Source organism: Eumetopias jubatus, unplaced genomic scaffold (genome assembly GCF_037043125.1).
Source record: "Eumetopias jubatus isolate StellerSeaLion01/CBP00866 unplaced genomic scaffold, mEumJub1_p1.0 scaffold_7, whole genome shotgun sequence".
NCBI classification, from domain to species: Eukaryota; Metazoa; Chordata; class Mammalia; order Carnivora; family Otariidae; genus Eumetopias; species Eumetopias jubatus.
Genome location: NW_028274813.1, coordinates 47898951 through 47917102, shown reverse-complemented (window position 1 = coordinate 47917102; position 18152 = coordinate 47898951). Strand labels below are relative to the sequence as shown.

The window sequence follows — 18152 nt, the reverse complement described above, 5'->3', positions numbered from 1 at the left end:
CTCATCTGGCTTGCTTCAATACAAAACCAAAACCAAGACAACCAGAACCCTTCCAAAACAGAAAGACATTTCCATGGCTCCCTTCAAAAGCCTAACACAAATCTAAGCGTTACCTCGTTTTCACAGTGGTGAGATGCTAGGAGACAAGCCACATCTGCCTATAGAATGCATCACAGGCATCTAAAGGACTTGTTGCACAAGTGGGAAAGGGAATGGGGCAGGTGAACCTTTTACCCAACTCACAGCAAATGTCGGATCTCAGCCTTAAAGCTGGCCAGAGCCGCCTGGTGAATGCCATTTTTGGTGACCAGAAGTTCATTTTCAAGAGCCAGTGTCAATTCTGTCAGGTTGACATTTCCATCAAGGCTGAAATCCAAGGCCTAGAAATCAGAACAAGTTGAAGACCATTGTAAGTTCTGTCCTCTAAAGTGGAAGCAGTGAAGGGTATACAAACTCGAGAAGTGGATGTATAGTCAAGAAGCTGGATGATTACATTTCTTTAGTGACTGCTTAGGGACAATCTTCAATCTAAGATCTCTCTGAGGAAACAACGTACTTATTTGCATGTTTAAAAAAATACTATCTGCCACTGCAAATAAATACAATAGTGTGACTCTAATCTTTACCAACCAGAGATCGGTTAAGAGCATTGCACTTGTCAATAGTTTAGGAGTTAAAAACATGGAAAGTAGTTAGCAACAGACTCCTGGTCAAATGGGGTAAGAAAAGTTACCTCTTATCTCTGAGATCTTGTGAAAAGAAGAATCATTAAGGAGAAATCAAATCAAATCAGTTTCAAAAGCACTGGAATTTTTCAGTCCTTGCCCAATTTGTCCTTTTTCTCCCATGTTAGCAGCCATACCTTCAGGATCTCCTGGCTGTTCTCAATGCCCTCTTCCTGCCAGGAGTCAAGTATTTTCTCCACGGATGCGTAGCCCATCCCGTCATCCAGGCAGGAGAAGACCCGAAAGCCAATGGTACTCGTCATCACTGATGGGGTTGTGGTGCGTCGGCCACTCTCATCGAAGGACTGGAAGAAGAAAGAGACTTGAGCCAGGTCAGGCATTTCAACCAGACACTGACCCAAACTGGACAGCCCTGACCACAACGAGCAGAAGAGATGTCTCTCTAACACTACTAGAAAAACAAGTCGTGCGCCCCTTTGATCTTTCTTTCCCAAGTGAGTCAAGAATGCAAAACTTATCAAAAACATTTGATCTGGTAGCGAGTCCCTTGACATAGATGTGTCTCTACTTAACACCAGGTTTCTTCTGACCCACAGCTAACATTAAGGGGCATAATTAGTGGCTTCCCACTCTGTAATTTATGGTCATTTTTCAAACCCAACTTCTCCTTCCCAGTGGTTTAGTCTTTCTTTTTTTGCTTCTCTCTTTCTCCTTCTCCTTCTTCAGACAACAGGTTAGTTCATTACAAGCTTTTCAAATGGGTTTTAACTTCTACTCATGGAGAAATCACTTCCGATTTATTTCTTACCTGCATGGAGAGGTGCCTTTTCAACTGTCTATAGGGAGTAGATGCTGATGGTGTGAGGGATTTTCCATTTTTGAACAAGCCATAGAAAAAATCTTCTACACTCATTGTACCATCAGGATCAAGATTATGGAAGACTTCTTCAAGCATCTAGAAAATAGTAACCACTTACTTTCAGTATTACCCTCAAAATAACACAAGGTCCTAAGTACATCCGTGGCCAATAGAAATTGGCACCACTGTTGACTCTAAGGCTCCAGAAATAGAACATGTCCCTTTATTCTCATTTCACTGAATTTATTTTCCTTTTCAGTAGTACATCCTTCCTCCTCCACAAAGTAAACATCCATTTTCATAATCTTATGCAATTTAGCAATCAACTGTTTTTTTCTTTTATTCATACTCTTAAAATGGGTAATCTTTAATGTTGCTATAGATTATTCTATGGACTAAAAATTTACTTTAAAAAGATAAAGGTATAGCTTCCCAGTGTTGTAATAACAGAAATAAGTTTGGACTGGGGGCACCTGGGTGGCAGAGTCGGTTAAGCGTCCAACTCTTGATTTCAGCTCCGGTCATGATCTCAGGGTCATGAGATGGAGCCCCACGTCAGGCTCCACACTAGGCATGGACCCTGATTAAGACTCTCTCTCTCCCTCTGCCCCTCCCCTACCTCTCTAAAAAAAAAAAAAAGTCTGGACTTTACATGATATACTGCTTATACTGAATTTTTGAAATTGGTATGTTAGCACAGCAGAATTTAGTCTGGGACAGATTGCAATTATCTAAGAACCCAGGACTTGGGATTAAGAGCACTACTTGGAACAACACTGCATGTTTTCGGTTTTTATTCGTTTTAATGCTTTAGCACAGGAGAAACGAAGATCAGATAAGACAGATTTTGTGTGTGTCCAATGGAAGGATCCCAGAGATGTAAAGAGAAGGGAATTTTGCCTGGCTATTTTGTACCCTCTAACAATAAGCAAGTAGTCCTCATCATGTAACTGGGGAAGGAGAGACTGGACTATAGTCCCTTCCAGAGGCTTGCCTAGGAGGTGGTTTGTCCCCTAGCTCAACAGAGGAATATAAAGGGATGAATAAAGCGGCATATGAGTCACTGACACCACAAAACAGGGAGGAAAGGCAATGACCTCCTTTTTCCTGGCAGCTGGATTCCTCTTTAACTCTGGCGGGGGGGGGGGGGCTAAGGTTTTTCTATACAGAAACTCCTCCATTGTACAGATCACCTGAGGATCTTGTTAAAATGCAGACTCTGATATAGGGGGTCTGATATTCTGCATCTCTGACAAGCTCTCAGGTGATGCGCATGTTGTTGAGGGGCAAGGAAACCGATTAAGCAGCAAAATTACTCATGAGGCATTAGAGTCTGCAACTGGGTCCATTCTAACAAAGGCCCCTTTGTGACACATCTTCAAATTTTGACTATTCATTTCATAAGTCTGGACTATTGCTAGGGTTTGTTGTCTCATAATTGTTGATTTTATTCTTCATGGAAGTGCCTGAGGCATTTATCTCAAATGCTTCTTTCCAATTCACATCCAATAGGAAACATCTGTCTCTATCCTTTTTTTAAATACCACTTCCTCTGGAGAGATCTCCGAAACAAGAAACCGTTTTTTTTTTTGTTGTTGTTGTTGTTGTTTTTTTAAGAGAGTGGGAATCTTTGGAAGAAGAACAGTTCTTAATAGAGAATTAAATGGTAAAACCAATGGAAAGGTATTTGGGGTGAGATTCTGGGGTTGCTAAGATCCCTTAGCATTTCTGTCTCACTCTTACCAACCAGAAGACCACTTTCTTGGAGGACTAGGCTTTCAGGACCACCAAGCCAGAAGTCACAGTAAATCCAGGTGTGCTGACCAAAGTTAACAAGCATTATTTCAGCTCTAACCTTAGCTCCACACAGCTTGGGGACTTGTGACCTTGGCCAAGTGTGCTTCCAGACTGCCTAAAAAAACCCATCACCTCATCTCTTCAAAGTAGCGGAGCAAGTGAGTCCTGCCAGTAATTGTACACAGGGGAGCGGGCAAGTGGCGAAGAGATGGCTGTGGATTCAGAAGGCAGGGTTGGGCGGAACAGAATGCAAGGCAAATGGGCAACAGGGGCACCCCCCTGGGCCCTGTGTAGGAGCCAAATCTAGAACCCTGAGGACATTCTTACTCCTCATGACACACCAGCCGAGTCTCGGATGGTTGATCTCCCAGTGTGTCAGCTGGGAAATGATGCACCAGACTAGGGTTAACAGACCCAAATACCCAGAGAAGCCAGGAAGGCAACGTAGATGAATAAGTCCAGGTGGTCTTGAGACGTCACAGAGTGGCGCCATTTAAAGCAGGGAACTGAGCACATGAGTGCATGCCCTGTCCAAAGGAGCTCGCCAGCCACCTCTCACTGCTGGCACAATGGAGTCAAATATTCTGGTTCTTAGAAAAATCTCCTGGTTTAAAAAAAAAAAAGTGTAGCAAAAGTTCAAGTTTTAAACATTGGGCAGGCCAAAGGAAAAAAACCAAAACCCCCAAAACTTTGGGCCATATTTGGCATCGAGGCAATAGTTTGCCATCCCCGCCCTACAGTTGTCCTTGCTTCTGGAAAGCAGGGTACGTGAGACAGGGAATCTAGTTCCCCTTCACGGTAATGGCAACAAGCAGCAGGGACATCACTTTTTTATCTATAAAATGAGGAGTCTAAAAATCTAAAATTGCCTTCGGCCATGAAATCCTATGATCCCACGTTGCAGGGTGATGAGATCATCTTGAACTTTCAGCTCCTCTCTGGTCTAGAGCCAGTAGTATGAAGTACTAGAGTATTTCATGATTTTTTTTGGCGGTCGGGAAACATTAAGTAAAAGCTACATTCAATGAGCAATCTTTTACTCATCCTCGGATCAGAGGAAAATAACTAAATGTGCTACTTCTTTTCCTGGGCTTTGGAAACTCCACCACAGAAGAAAATGCAATTCCCCACAAATGGCTACAGTTTATTCCAAGAATTGCTCTTAAATAATCCAAGTGTGTGCAATATTTCTTGGCAAAACCACCCAAGGTTCTGCATACTGCACTGGTTTATAATTTAGGAGGATGAATTTAATTTTATGACTCAACAACCAACACTGAAAAATAAATGACCACTGAGCCATTAAAAAGGTAGTCAAAGGGTACAGAACAGTCACATATTCTAGGGAGAAGGAGGGGAAAAGCTTTTCTGCAAATTCGGCTACTTGGTAGCTTTTGATGATAAATAGCTGGCTTAGGAAAATAATACCACTTAGCCCCTGAGCAAGCAGACAATATGGTTTCAAGTAACATTATAATCAAAGATTCCCCCAACTACAACTGCAGCCCTAACCTCTGAGTCCCTCCTTATTTTCAGCTCTTTGAAAGACAAATCTTAGAATTATTTATATTCTCATGTTTCACGGCTATTCATGCACCCAGTCCTGCCAGTTCCCCTCTTAATTCTTCAGAAAAGGCAAAGCTCAGAATCTTATCAAGCAGGAGTCTTTTGGGGGCTCCTTCAAGATCCTTCTGCATATCTTCAAAATCACCAACCTCCCCTTTTTCATTTCCTCATGACCAGAATATTGTGATGGCTCCTGGCTGGGCCCCTAGCCACAGGCTGTCCCAACACCAATATACCCCACAAGAGCAGCTCAGACCATCCTCAGTATCAAAGTTTGTCCTACATATTACTCATTCTGTGGTTGATATTGAGATCTTCGCTCCAAAAACCTAAACTCATCAGCCTGGCCTTTGAAATACTCGCCCAGTTCCAATCTTCTCAGCTCCCTGCGTAATCTGTCCTCCGGGTCTTTCCCACATTTTGCTCTGTGAAAGCCACTTCAACAAATATATCTGACATCGTGGCTGCACTGAGGTCATGTCTGATAATGACGTGGGGTAACATGCTTAGCACAGCGAGGGGCTCAGAAGGTGTCAGCTGTCAGGGTTTTTTTTGTTTTTTGTTTGCTTTCCATAACACAACATGAGCTTCTCCAGGAAGAATCTTCATGGCTTACTTCCTAGGGAAAAAAAAGAGACTGGAGTCTCTGTAACATGCAGCAGGAAGCCAAAATACGGCTCTTCCTAGCCTGTGGCCAGTCTAGACGTTATCATGATTATTTCTGAATAAAAATATGAGGCAAGACTTACCTCTCCATCAACATTCTGCAGACCATACTGCTCACAGATGGAGACCAGCTTCTTTCGGTTCAGGTGACCATCACGGGTGATCCCCAAGTCTTCACAAACCTCCTGCAGTTTCTCTTCTATCCAGTCTTGGGGAGCGGAAGACCCACCCTGTGAGGCATTCAAGTCGTCTGGGTTCCAAAATCTTAACTGACCTGAAATAAAAACATCTATTGTGCTGTCCGCAAAGGAATTACAAAGAGAGAGAGCCTATCCTCAAAGAAAATCGTGCTTTTTGAAAGTCAGTATTACAGGAAAGAGACTATCAATGCTGATTCCATTTTGATTTGAGTCTGCAGTTCACATGAAATGGAACCACAGGTTCTTGGGCTGCAACTAGAGCGAAGAGGCACCTTTTTTCTACACCATGCAAGAAACACCTCCTCTGCAGGCATACCAAGGTTCTAGGTTTGTTTTATTCCAACTGAAAGCAAGCACAGGCTTAAGGCTTTGGTGTGACTGGGGGAGAAGGCTAGTTGAGAGCCAGTCCAGAGAGATTTCTATGCCCTGCCCCAACTACAGCTACCAGACGTCTCTATTGCCGCTCTTTCTAGTCGAAGCACTAGAACTGCTTTTACTGAGAAGAAATGATTTCATGATAAGTATCATAACATAATCATAAAAGTCTCAGGATTATCCTGTTTCCAAATCTTTACACCTTCAAATATCCTGCCCTACAGACAAACCCACTTGAAAGAATAAATGGTTGTAAATTGCAAGTTACTAATCATTTAACATTAAGGATAGGTTTTATTTGAACGCTTAAGGATCAGACTTATTTAAAAATCAAAATGTATTTAGCCTCTATTCAAAGTTCTCACTTCAAGTTAAATTTTTCACTTACGTGTTAGAGATTTCTAAAGTCATTACTCAATCATGAGATAATTACTGGCACAATTTTGTGTGCCTGGAAGAACCTTAGGAGGCTGAGAAGTGCATTTAGTGATACCCTTACTATTTATTGAAGACATTAAGCTCATTACTGCTGTGTCTTTCCAGGTCAGAGACCTAGAGAACACACAGTAATTACTCTTAAGTGGAGTTCCGCCAGGGTAGCCTGAGAAGTGGGAGAAGGTTCTGGCAGCTGTACCACAGTGCCATCTGCTGGCCCCAGAAATTCAACATGTTCTGCGGCTTCTTCAATCCATCTGAAACTTGTCAATGGGTGTGTTTTAATAGGTCTCTATTTAGTTTAGGACTGCTCATAGATTAATTTCAAAGTTTGTTTAAGAGAGTAATTGACCCATAAGTAAAATTCCACATCTTAGTTGCCATTCCTTGCATGAGGTTAAATGCTAGGGTTTTAAAACTATGAACTTTCCCCCGGGAATGAGTATTTTTTATGGCTGTTGTTGTTAGGGTTACTTCTTAGCTGGCCTCCAGCATGTGAGGTTGTTGGGAAGAAGGCTGAGAGCTGCAGGAAAGGGGGTGTAGAGTCTGAGTGCCCTGTGACCAGCAGAGCCCGACACACTCGGTTCCTACCTTCTGCTTCATACTCCTCACTGCGTTGTGTCTTCCAGTGCTAGAGAAGGCAAGAGAAGATTAGTGTGCTTTAGTACATATTCAGTCTTTCCAAGATCAGAACATTCCCTGGCTCTGAAATCATCACCTGGGTGAGTCACATGACGCAGAACCCTCCAGGTGGGTTCTCCTGAGTCAACCAGCCAATTGAGAAGAGACTCAAGAAACACCCATAGCTGGCTGCACTATTTCAACTAGGGATTTGCCTTTCGCATTTGCAAACTGACTCATTCAACAGCAAAACCTATCACAGCCAATAAAAGCCAAAGCAAATATGCAGAGTCCATCAACCAACAAAAATTCATACCATGCATTTATGAATTTGTTCTTCAACGTGTACTGGGTGCGAGGTATTACGGTACATCTTCAGAATACGACTATGAACAGAACACATTTCTTGCCTCGAGAAGTTTATATGCTAATGAAGACATGCAGACAAGAACACAGAAAGTACAATATTGTAGCGTGTTAAGTGTTACGATGGGGAACTTTTCAAAATGTTAATGAGGGTACCTAAATGGAATCCTCCAGACTCGGGAGATCAGGGTAGACTTCCTAAAAGAAGCAACATCTAAACTGAGGCCTGAAGGGTGAGCTGGAGAGAGCCATGTGAAAAGGAAGGAGAAGCCACTGTTTGCTGAAGCACAGAGTCAAGAATGAGTCTACTGTGTTTGTGACACAGTGAGGAAGGAGACAGAGATGCAACCCACAACAAGTAGGCTAGAAAGCTCAAGTTAAATAAAATATGTTACTGGTAAATTGCATTAGAAGCCGTGAAAATTGAACTGGACCATCTTGCCCCTATTGTGCTGTGTTACTACTGGGTCTTTTTCAAGTCACAGCATACATTTGTAATCCATGTACTGCACAAAAGCACCCAGCCAAGGGCACAAATCAGAACAACTCCAGCCCTTGCTCCACCGGCCAAGCACAGTACAGGTCTACTTCCGGTCAGTGGCAACGAGTAGGTCCGCAGTGGCCTTTGGCTGGCCAGCGAGCTGCCTAATCACTCCTGTTGGGAGGGTCTACAACCATTGCAGGAAATGCTGTTTAGAAACGGGGAAGCCCCCCTTTTGAAAGCTGGCTGCTGTCTCAGCAGAGATCCAACCTGATGAATGAAACTGCGTTTGATAACAAATACCCAGCCCTTTCTCTGTGACGGCTCAACTATACAAGACAATCTGATTTCTTGGGATCTTAAAGAAAGGCAACAGGAAAATACACCTGATGAACTGAGTTCATCAGTGTGCCACCCAAAATCCTTAGCTTGAATGTTGACTTTCAGTATCTCATTCAAGCCGAGATGAGTTGAGGTCATCTACTTTCTTCCTCCCCATACTCACCTATGTTGCTCCTCTCCAATTAACTAAAGGACAGCGATCTCCCAGGATTTCACAGTTCCATATTTTACTTAGAAACAGACTGAAGCTAGCACCAGAGAGTTTCCCCGGTTCTGCCACACTATACTGAAACTCCAAACTGACGATGCTGAGATGGGTCATTCTTGCCATGACTCAAAATGCAGAAGTTCACTACAACTCCTTCAGATTACAACTGCAAGTTGCTAATACACATGGTAGTTATGGAAACAGAATTAGAGGACAGTGTGATTTTTGCTTGTCTGTGATTACAATTTTAGCAGTCCACATTTCCTCATAAAGACACATTGTCGACCTGGTGGATGTCTGATGCACGGTGGGGGTACGGAAGGAGCAGTGGGGTAAGCAGCCCAATGTACAGTCTTTCTTACACTATTGGTTCTGGGCAGAATTCAACCGTTGTCATATGAAATGATTTAAATCAATAAAGCTCCACTACTAAAAGCAGCCTGCCTGTCTGTCCCAGCATATCTATTTCCTCACCCACAGAGCGAAGATTTAAATTCTTATACTACTTTGGCACCCCACATTGTGAAAATTTATTATTCAGCATATAAGTTGGAAGCACCCTAAAACGGAATCCCTTAAATCCACCTAAAACAAATAAAATGGGTTTCTATGATCTAAGAACCACCGTTCAAAATAAAACCTATGAAAATCATGAAAAGGGGACAATTTTTTAACAGCACAAATGGACAGGAAAAGTAACAGGAGAATATGCACCATCACTGGACCCAAACAAGAAAGGGAGCCCCCACTAGGATAAACAGATGGAAAAATGCAAACACACACCTTCAAAAAAAAAACCCTTGGTAACAATTCCTAACATAATGAGGTGCGTATAGTGACAGAAAGGTTTATTTCTTACATTTGCTCACCTCTCAATTCACTTTAAAATAGTGAGCAATTAGTTCAAAGGTGCAAGAGGCTCCAATATACTGTTTCAAATATTTCATGAGTCTATGGGACTGAGTGCTTATATCTGATTCACTTCTCAGGGCAGTATTCCCTGCTCCCTTCTTTCCCTGATTCTTCCCCCTAATTAATAAGAGTGCAGGGACATGGGAGCCAGACGGCCTTACCTGCTGAATTTGGCCTGGACACATTTATGAATTGCTTTTCCCTCAGTTTCTCCATCTACAAAATGGGGATATAGTAGTACATATTTCACAGAGTTAGGTAGAATGCTTAGAATTGTGCTTGGCACAAAATAAGCACTATAAAATCTTATTTTTATTGGGCATGTGCTTATGTAGTACCTATTAAATTTATTTTGCTAGATTTTATTTTTATTACCATGTTTAAACTTAAGGCGTTAAATTGGGTGGCCCTGGGAAAGTATTCATATACATTTGTAAGAAAAATGCCAACTCCAGCAGATATGCAAAGAATACAGACAATTCACATAAAAGGCAACACAATTAAACAAATATGGGGAAAGACTCATTTCAACAGCAAAGAAGTATAAATTAAAACCAAGGAATCACTTTGTTCCCATTAAATTAGCAGTATTTAAGATAGGAGTCCTATTACCATCAAGGTTATGACTTAAAATAGGCCTGTTTAAATGTTACTGGTAGTGATGTGGATGGACATTACCCTTTTAGTAAAGAAAATTGCTTCATGTTTGAAAGCCATAAAAACGTTCATACTCTTCGACCCAGTAATTTCATATGATTTCTAATGATAGTAAAGTCAAAGGAAAAATGCATATGCATAGATATGTACATTTAGCACTCTTTGTAAGACTACAGAAAACAATTTAAACCCTCAACAATGGAGCACAAAGTACAATTATACATCATAATGTAGTCATTAAAAGTGTAATTATAAAACCACGTAGGAGATGGAAAAATATGAAATGTTAAATGAAAGACCATAACAAAAATGCTCTCTACACTATGCCGCTGGCAAAAATATTTATACAGTAAGACAAAGACTGGAAGGAAACAGACATAATCAAAATTGGTGCATTTGGTTGAAGGAATGTGGCAAACGATTATATTTCCTTTGCTATTCTAGATGTTCATGCAGTAGGAACAGGTCCGACCTGGTCCGACCTTGCTATTTTTTTTACCCACCTGCCCTCAAATTCTCACCAAATGAACTTCCTATGTCATGGGGCTGGGGAGAAAGGGAAAGAACTTTCCCTTTGCTACGCACCACTCTGTGATGTCTGCAGCCTCGTCCTGCCCTGTGACCTGGGACAGAGGCCTCCCAGGAGGCCCAGGTGCGGTTCTGGCCGGTGCCTCCTGAGCTTAGCGGAGTGTGGAAAGATCAGGGACACTGGTCGGAGACCCGAATGGGGGCCTGAGACCGGGACACCCTGGAGGCAGCTTAACCGCGTGGCATCGGGTTCAGCCCCGCCTTCTGAAGCCCAGGCAGCTCGGGCAGCTCAATCTCACACAAACTACTTTGGGCACGCAGTGGCGGCTAAGGGAGAACTTGTTAAAAAATCACTAGGGTGACAGTGACGCACACATTTCTCCCGTGGTCCTGTGTAAGAAACCTAGATCCAGCTAGGACCAGCCTTCCAGAAGCAGCAAACTTAGGCTGAATGGCTGTAGTTTCATTCCAAGACTGCTTCAGTTGGAGATGGAATTTGCTGCCCAGAAATGTGCTGCGCCCCTCCCCAGTCTCCACCAAGGGTCCGTCCCTTTAATAAGGGGGAGGTAAGCACAGGGTGGCTGAATGTTATTAAATTGCAATTTCGAGGGGTGAGGGGCCAGGGGAGAGATTCAGTTCATTCATAGCTCAGGGGCAGCGGGAGGGGGATGTCAGGTTGGAAGGCTGGGGGGATTAGATCATTGGCCTACTAGAACAGCACCAATAAAAGGGGGCATCATTCTGGAACAAGGTCTTTTCATTGCTGCTGGTTTACCCAGTGCAGTGAAAGCCTGGCACGGCAGGTGGCCTCTGAGCACAGATCAGTCATGAGCATCAGAAGGGAGGTAATCTCAAAAACCTTTGGAAAAGTTGGGGAAGAAAGAAGGGACAATTGCTGGCATGTGTTCTCTAGACTAATTCACGAAAAAGGGTTAAGTTTTCCCCTGAAATCTTCCGTCACTTCGCACTGGAGAAATGGTATTAATAAATGTTTTCAAATCATTCTGTGGGACTTCAATTACTCTGGCCTCTGGAGGCAAAAGGGCAGAGGGCGTGAGCACAGGGGCTGAGTGGAGAGATGGGGTTAAGTCTGGTTCTGGCACTCTGTGACCCCTGGGGTACCCAGCTTGGGCCACAGGCCCAAGAACGTGGAGCCATACGCCTGGCACTTAGAAGTGTTAGCTGCTGTTATTAGTTCAGCCACAACAATGATGTGGTAAGGATCTGGGCTCCAGACCTGGACCCCCTGTCCCCCGAGTTCAGTTTCAGTTCCACCACTTCCTTGCTGTTCAACCTTGGACTCGTTACTTAACTCCCCGCCTGCCTTGATTATCTCACAATGCCTGCCTACAAAGGTGTGCTAATATTTGGAACGCACTTAAAATGGTGCCTGCTACAAATTAAGAGCTAAGTGTCTGTTAAGTAAATCAGTATTACTATTACTGCTCCTATTATTTGGGTGTCCAAAACTAGGACAAGGGCAGAGAAAAGAAACAGCAGAGAGACCAGCATCAGCTTTAGAAACAAACCCAAAAGAGACTCTGTAGAAGCTACGGCTTTGAACATGGTTGTCGTGATGAAGCAATCAATTTTTGATTCAACTTATAGGAGCAGGGCCTTCCTGGGCACCCTCCCCATGGGCGGCAGTGCCCCGTGGGTTGCCACAGCTGGCAGGGGCGGCCCGTGCTTCCATATTAGTGTGCCCAGCGTGCTGGCCCACGGCCCTACTGAGAGCAGCTGGAGGAGAGAGGGTCAGAGGTTGCCTGGCCCCAAAATGGCTGCTACCGAAGGTAGCCCCCAGCCCCCCTCGGGCAGACAAAGGTGAGCCCCGCACCACTCCGTGGGCTGTGCCTCTCCATGTCACACTGGCCACTGTGGCCGGTGCTCTAGCTGTCCTATAGCTGGGCCAGGGTGCCCTGCACACGGGGGCCGCACCAGTGAAACTGCCTTCAGGACCGCTTTCTTGGGAGGGCCACCTGCTTTGCTGGACTGCAGAGCAGATGGCCTGAGCCTCTTGGAGCCCGGGCTTCCAACCCCAAGGCGGGGCCAGCATCTGCAGCCTGCGGGAGCAGCAAGGCCCCCCACCCACAACAGCTCAGTCACAGCCCCCACCAGTCATCTGCTCCAATGCAGACCTCATGCGCCGCAGAATGTATGGCTAATTAAAATGATTATGGGAGCTTACACGGGGTTATTCTTTCCCAGCAGAGGTGGCTGGACTGATCTCAGCAGCCCTAAGCACATGTTTTGTTTTGTTTTCTTCTTCTTTTTTTGAAAGGGGAAAGCTTTGCAAGCCCAGAGAGAGGAGGAAGGAAATCTACTGGGATAACAAAGCTCCCCAAACAAACGGAATTGTAGTGTCCATTTGATGAGAGCAGTGTACTTAGCTAAGCCCAGGAAGTCTCTGGAAAAACACACACAGAAATCAATTTAGAAGAGTGGCTATAGCCAAAACTTGAGGACTTTTAAAAATACGGCATCTATGGCATATTTAACTAATAGTCCTAAATATCTGTAAAGCCCTTGCTCTGAGCCAGGTACCGGGAACCCGGTACACCCAGCAGGGCCCCTGTTTCCGCAGGGACACACTTCCTGGGACTTCAGTTCGTTTCTGCCACCCTGCCTTTGAAGGCACATCAGGCAATGGAGGGCCTCACCACCCAGCTCCCGATCTCTCCGCTCCAAACCCAGAAAGAAGCTGCTCAGCTGCAGGTCTGTCATGACCAGAAAGCCCATCAGTTCCTTTATCTTTAAAAGCAATTAAAAGCTACAAGTAAGTCCTGGGGACAACAGGAGTTAATGTAGGAATTTTAGCGGCACACACATTTTGATGAGTCCTGCTACGTTGCCAAAACGCCTTTGGGACTGCCAGTGTGAAGAAATGCTGAATTTGAAAGAGTTTGAGCCTTAAAGTCTCCTCTCATACCAAGGTTGGGGAGTGCTCTCGGTTCACTGGATCCTAAAGTCCCTAAAGAAAGGGATTTTTTTTTAATACATCTGCTCACCATACCTTACTCATCAGAGCTGCTCTTGGGGGATAGTGAACACCGCTTTTCCATTTGGAAAATATACCTAATGGTATAGTTGGAAAATGTTACTCTTATTAAAATTAACTTGTTAATTTTTTTTTATTTGTTGTCTCCTTTATTTTCTAGTTAGAGAATAATTACTGGAAATTGTTGACCTGGAAGGACCTGGGGGTGGGGGCTGGATGCCAAGGGCATTCCCTCTGGGATCAAGTCAGGAAGGCTTACCCAGGACAGCAAAGCCTCAAAGTCGGAAAGCTGCAGTCTGCGTTAGAACGAGAGATACCGTATTAGCTTTGGAGGGACTTCTTTATATCACTTTCAAGTGGTCTACAATCGCATCTTGAATGAGTATTTCATCTCTGGGAATGGCCAAAGGGTCTAACAGACTTAAGAAAAAGAAAGGGAAACGCTGAAATTCCATTAATAAGAAAAGCTATCTTGATGTCACATCGTTTGATGGAAATAAATGGCATCAGGAATGAGACCGCTTACTTTGCCAAAGACTAGAACAAGAAAATCTAATGGGAGGAATAGGTACATTTCAGCTACAAAAGTTCTTGGCAGAAGTTCGCTCCATTATTAAGAAGTTTGCTCGAGCATCAGATATTTCCTCCATACAATATAAATGAAGAATTCACGAAGGTTAATTGTGAAGTTAGGCATATATGAAAATGAACGTTAAGGGGACCAGGAGTCAGTTTCCCACTGTTTGGCGAAGTGTGATTTTCCGTAGGGTAGTAAAGCCAGTTTGGGGGGTTGGTTGGTTGGTTTTTAGTTCTTAAACCCCCACACCCCCACACCCCTTCCTCCCCACACAGTCCCGACACAAAGTCGTGATTGCCCATCCATTGTTGAGTACATGGAGCAACTGGCTTCCACTTTTCTCTCAGGCCCTTACTTAAACTGCCCGGTTTTGGCTTACACGACAATTGTCTATAGTGGAAGAAATCATTGTTTAAAGCCTCCTGCTCTCGATACTAATCTTACTAGACCTGCTTTATTCCCTGTGGAGGAAAACAGTTAACAAGGTGTCCCGTGTTTTCAACGAGGGCAGAAAGCAAAGTGGTCCTGCCCCAATTATAGTCACGGAACCACCTTGCCCACCAGGTCTGAGGAACAGACTGGAACTGGGCATTAGTTTTGTTTCTCCCTACTTCCACCTATCCTGAGAAGAAAGCACAAAATTAAAATTCAAGGTCAGTTCAGTAGCCGCTGCAGGTGTGCATACAAAAAGGGGGAAAAAAAAGTACTCTTTGGAACCTAAAATCTCACTTCTGTTTCTTAACCAAGTAAAGCAGAAAACAGCCAGGAAAACGGTCTCATTAATCACACCTTATGCTGCAATCAAGAATGGGCCCTTTGTTGGGCTGGATTAATTCAGAATCGAATGTCCAACCGAACTGCCTTGAGTGAAAACGATCCCATAAAAAAAAAGAAAAATCAACCACTTTCCTTTCAATGCCACCTGAGATGAGAGGTCAGACTCCCATGAGAATCCATTTGCCAGATAAACACACTAAATTGGAAGGTGAACGCCATGTATCAGCCTAATGGTGGAAACTACTTGTCGCTTGTGAATTAGCACATTCTGCTTCAGGGTTTCCAAATGAAATTCTGAAATACACATTTCAGTGCTGAAAATTTAGGAGGACTATAGGTCTTTCCCCATGTGATGGCTTTTTAGGGCCTTGTGAACCAGACATGGTAGGGGAGGCATGCTTAATAGCTAGGTTAGAGATTTTCTGTTTCAGCAGGAAAGAATCAAATCACTGGAATAAAACAGGAAAGAATCAAATTGTTGGAATAAAGCCGAACTAAGAGGATTAAAATGTGTACAATTTTTATTAGTTCAACATATACAAACTGAAACATCAGAAGCCCCTCCTAACAAGGTTTACTGCCGTATATTCCATTCAGAGGATGAGGCCAAAGTGGTGGAGCATTAGGTACCACGTAGCAATCACGTGCGTTCTTACCCAAGGCACCACATCACGGTGGTGGACCAGGAGTGGTCACGAGAGGGATTCCAGGTAACGAAGGAAGCTGGAAGCTTCCCATGGGACTTACATTAAAAATAAATTTAGTTGCTTGAAAGCAACCTTTATAATGGCATCACTCTCATCTGTCTGCATGTCTATGTCTTCTTGGGTGGGAGGCAGGGCTGGAGTTACAAAGAAGTACATCTACGGAGCATTACCTATAATTCTGGTTGTACATATGGGAGAAGGCCTCCCAAACAAGGATGCAGAAAAAATGTTGTGAGCCACTAGCCCAGGAGCAGAGGAATGAACTGTCAATCCATAGCAACTTCCCTATTATGGAACAACCCTAGAAGGAAGGGGCGTGGGGGGAGTTACTGTTCTATCCCTTCCAATGACTGTCTGCTCACTTATCGCTATAGGAGGAGTTCCTAGAAGGAAGCAAGTCACCCTGGGGACAGCTTTCAAGAGGTGTTTGTGACACCATTCCGTTCCGTTGCCCATCCCTCTCCACGTGCTCAGATAAATAAAATAACGGATTCATCCTAGAGCAAAAATTGGTCTCCTGGTGAGTAGCAACAGATGGGCTTCTACTCCATGTAACTTTTGACCACAAGTTCAGGTCCTTTCATCTTCACCAAAAAACCATCAAGTCACTTTAGGGAAAATCGGGCGTGTCTGAGAGCAGCAGAGACTAGACTACAGTCTAAAGGCAAGCTAGGATTCTCACCTTTCTCTGAGCCAGGACCCAGGAGTCGAAGGAAACCCATAGTCAAAACCAAGAAGGCCCATCCCCGGCTCCCCATCTGACGACTCCTTGTGAATTATTCACGAAGGAGACAGCCATCCCCGCTCCCTCCTTCAATATTGCCCAGTGACACGGAGATGAAGTATGAACCACTGTTAACAAATACACCCAAGAAATAAATTTTTAATAGCCAAGGGCAGGAGACAAAAGGACCCCAGGCAACCCAAAGGGAAAAAAAGAAGCCAACAGAAGAGTAAAGCACTCCTGACAGATTCTCAACTGCTTATAAGAATAAATAAACGCCACAGGTTATTAAGAACATTCTCCTCCCCACAGTGCCCGAGTGGGGGGCCACTCTAGAATAAGGAAGATTAGCAGGCATTCCCAAGAGACAAGGGTACTTCTGGTGCAAGCTCGAGCTGCCCAGAGTATGAAGTTCTGTTGGCCCACGAGTGGCCCTAAATTGCTGAGGCTCCTGTGGAACCGGCCAGGAAACAGGAATGCTATCCTGACACGACAGTGTGACGTAAGACCGACATCCCGGGGAAACGATGTCACTGGACTGCACGTATCCGTGAAGGCAGTGAGTGTGACGTATGGCCGTGGCTGCGACACGAAGCCTGGACGGGCCCTTCGTTGACAAGAGGGACTTCAAACGTGTCACACGTGCCGCTCTTGATGTTTTAAAGTGATGAATCGCTTTGAGAACTGACAGGCTCAATTCAGCTCACAAAACACTTCATTTTTAGTCAAGAAAGCATCTGGATGGGCTTCGGCTTGAGTCCACCTTCAGCAATTTTAAAAAGGGTAAAAGGGGGTGATCCAGTGCCTCTGTAAGGCTTTTGGGGGCAGGATATAACAGACTCACAAAGTCGGGTCAGTAGGGGTCGTCCTGGAGAACAGACATGGGGAGAAAGAACCCTTCTGGGCCTCTATTTGCTGTTCTACTGAGAGGGGTCACTGAGCACTAAAGCTTCTATATACAGTGTCAGAAGGTCTCACCTACGAGGTTCTGGAGGAGTAAGGGAAGTGGCAGTACAAGGCGGGGTGGGGAGGTGTGAAATGGTTCTCCCAACGTACCCTTTTACTAAGACACCGCGGCAGGATTTTGCCCAAACTCAGGCCTCTACTCTTACCTTTACCTACACATGAGCCCAAAGTCTCACTTTTAAATAGTAAATCTCACTGGAAGTTGGTAGATAAAACAAGGATATAAGAAAGAAGCTGCCAGCAACAAAATCAGCTCTGCCCAAGAACTTTCTGGGTAGCCCCCAGGCAGTAACTAGAAACCATCTTATCAAAAAATAAGTAATCACTTTATTTCTTAGCACCAAATAATAATGCCCTGGGTACTGAAAGCACTTGGGAGAAAGGAGATACTAGACTTAAAAGTGTTTCCCACATAATGAAAGCTTACCCCCTGAAGTGTTGAGAAATATTTTAACCATTTTTTCCCCACAGAGAAGTGTCTGATACATTCCACACTACTCAGGGTTATGAAACAGACTTTATGTGATAAAATGAGACCCTTCCTGACAGCAAGATAAATATTATGGACACAGCAATAACTAAAGTAGGAAAATCACTCGAATCTCTGAAATTGGATATGCAAAATTTTTGTGCACATAAGTACATGCGTTTTCCCGGGGAAAGCCCCGATCTAAATCCTCACAGGGACCCGAGAAAGGGTCTGCAAC

At 44.1% G+C, this 18152-nt stretch overlaps 1 protein-coding gene across 11 annotated transcripts in view; it reads right to left on the bottom strand.

The window, feature by feature from the left end:
- The window catches only part of NIN (ninein), a 99130-nt gene that overhangs the window by 46426 nt on the left and 34552 nt on the right, over positions 1 to 18152 (bottom strand). For all 11 annotated transcript variants that reach the window (XR_003609931.2, XR_003609928.2, XM_028107266.2 and 8 more), the window contains 5 exons: positions 7176 to 7215; positions 5658 to 5848; positions 1495 to 1641; positions 863 to 1030; positions 244 to 380 (listed from right to left, as the gene is read on the bottom strand). Coding sequence is in view for 9 of the 11 variants with exons in the window: in XM_028107266.2 (XP_027963067.2) it covers positions 244 to 380; positions 863 to 1030; positions 1495 to 1641; positions 5658 to 5848; positions 7176 to 7215 (683 nt within the window). In the remaining 2 variants the exon portion in view is untranslated. The remainder of the gene's footprint in view (positions 1 to 243; positions 381 to 862; positions 1031 to 1494; positions 1642 to 5657; positions 5849 to 7175; positions 7216 to 18152) is intronic.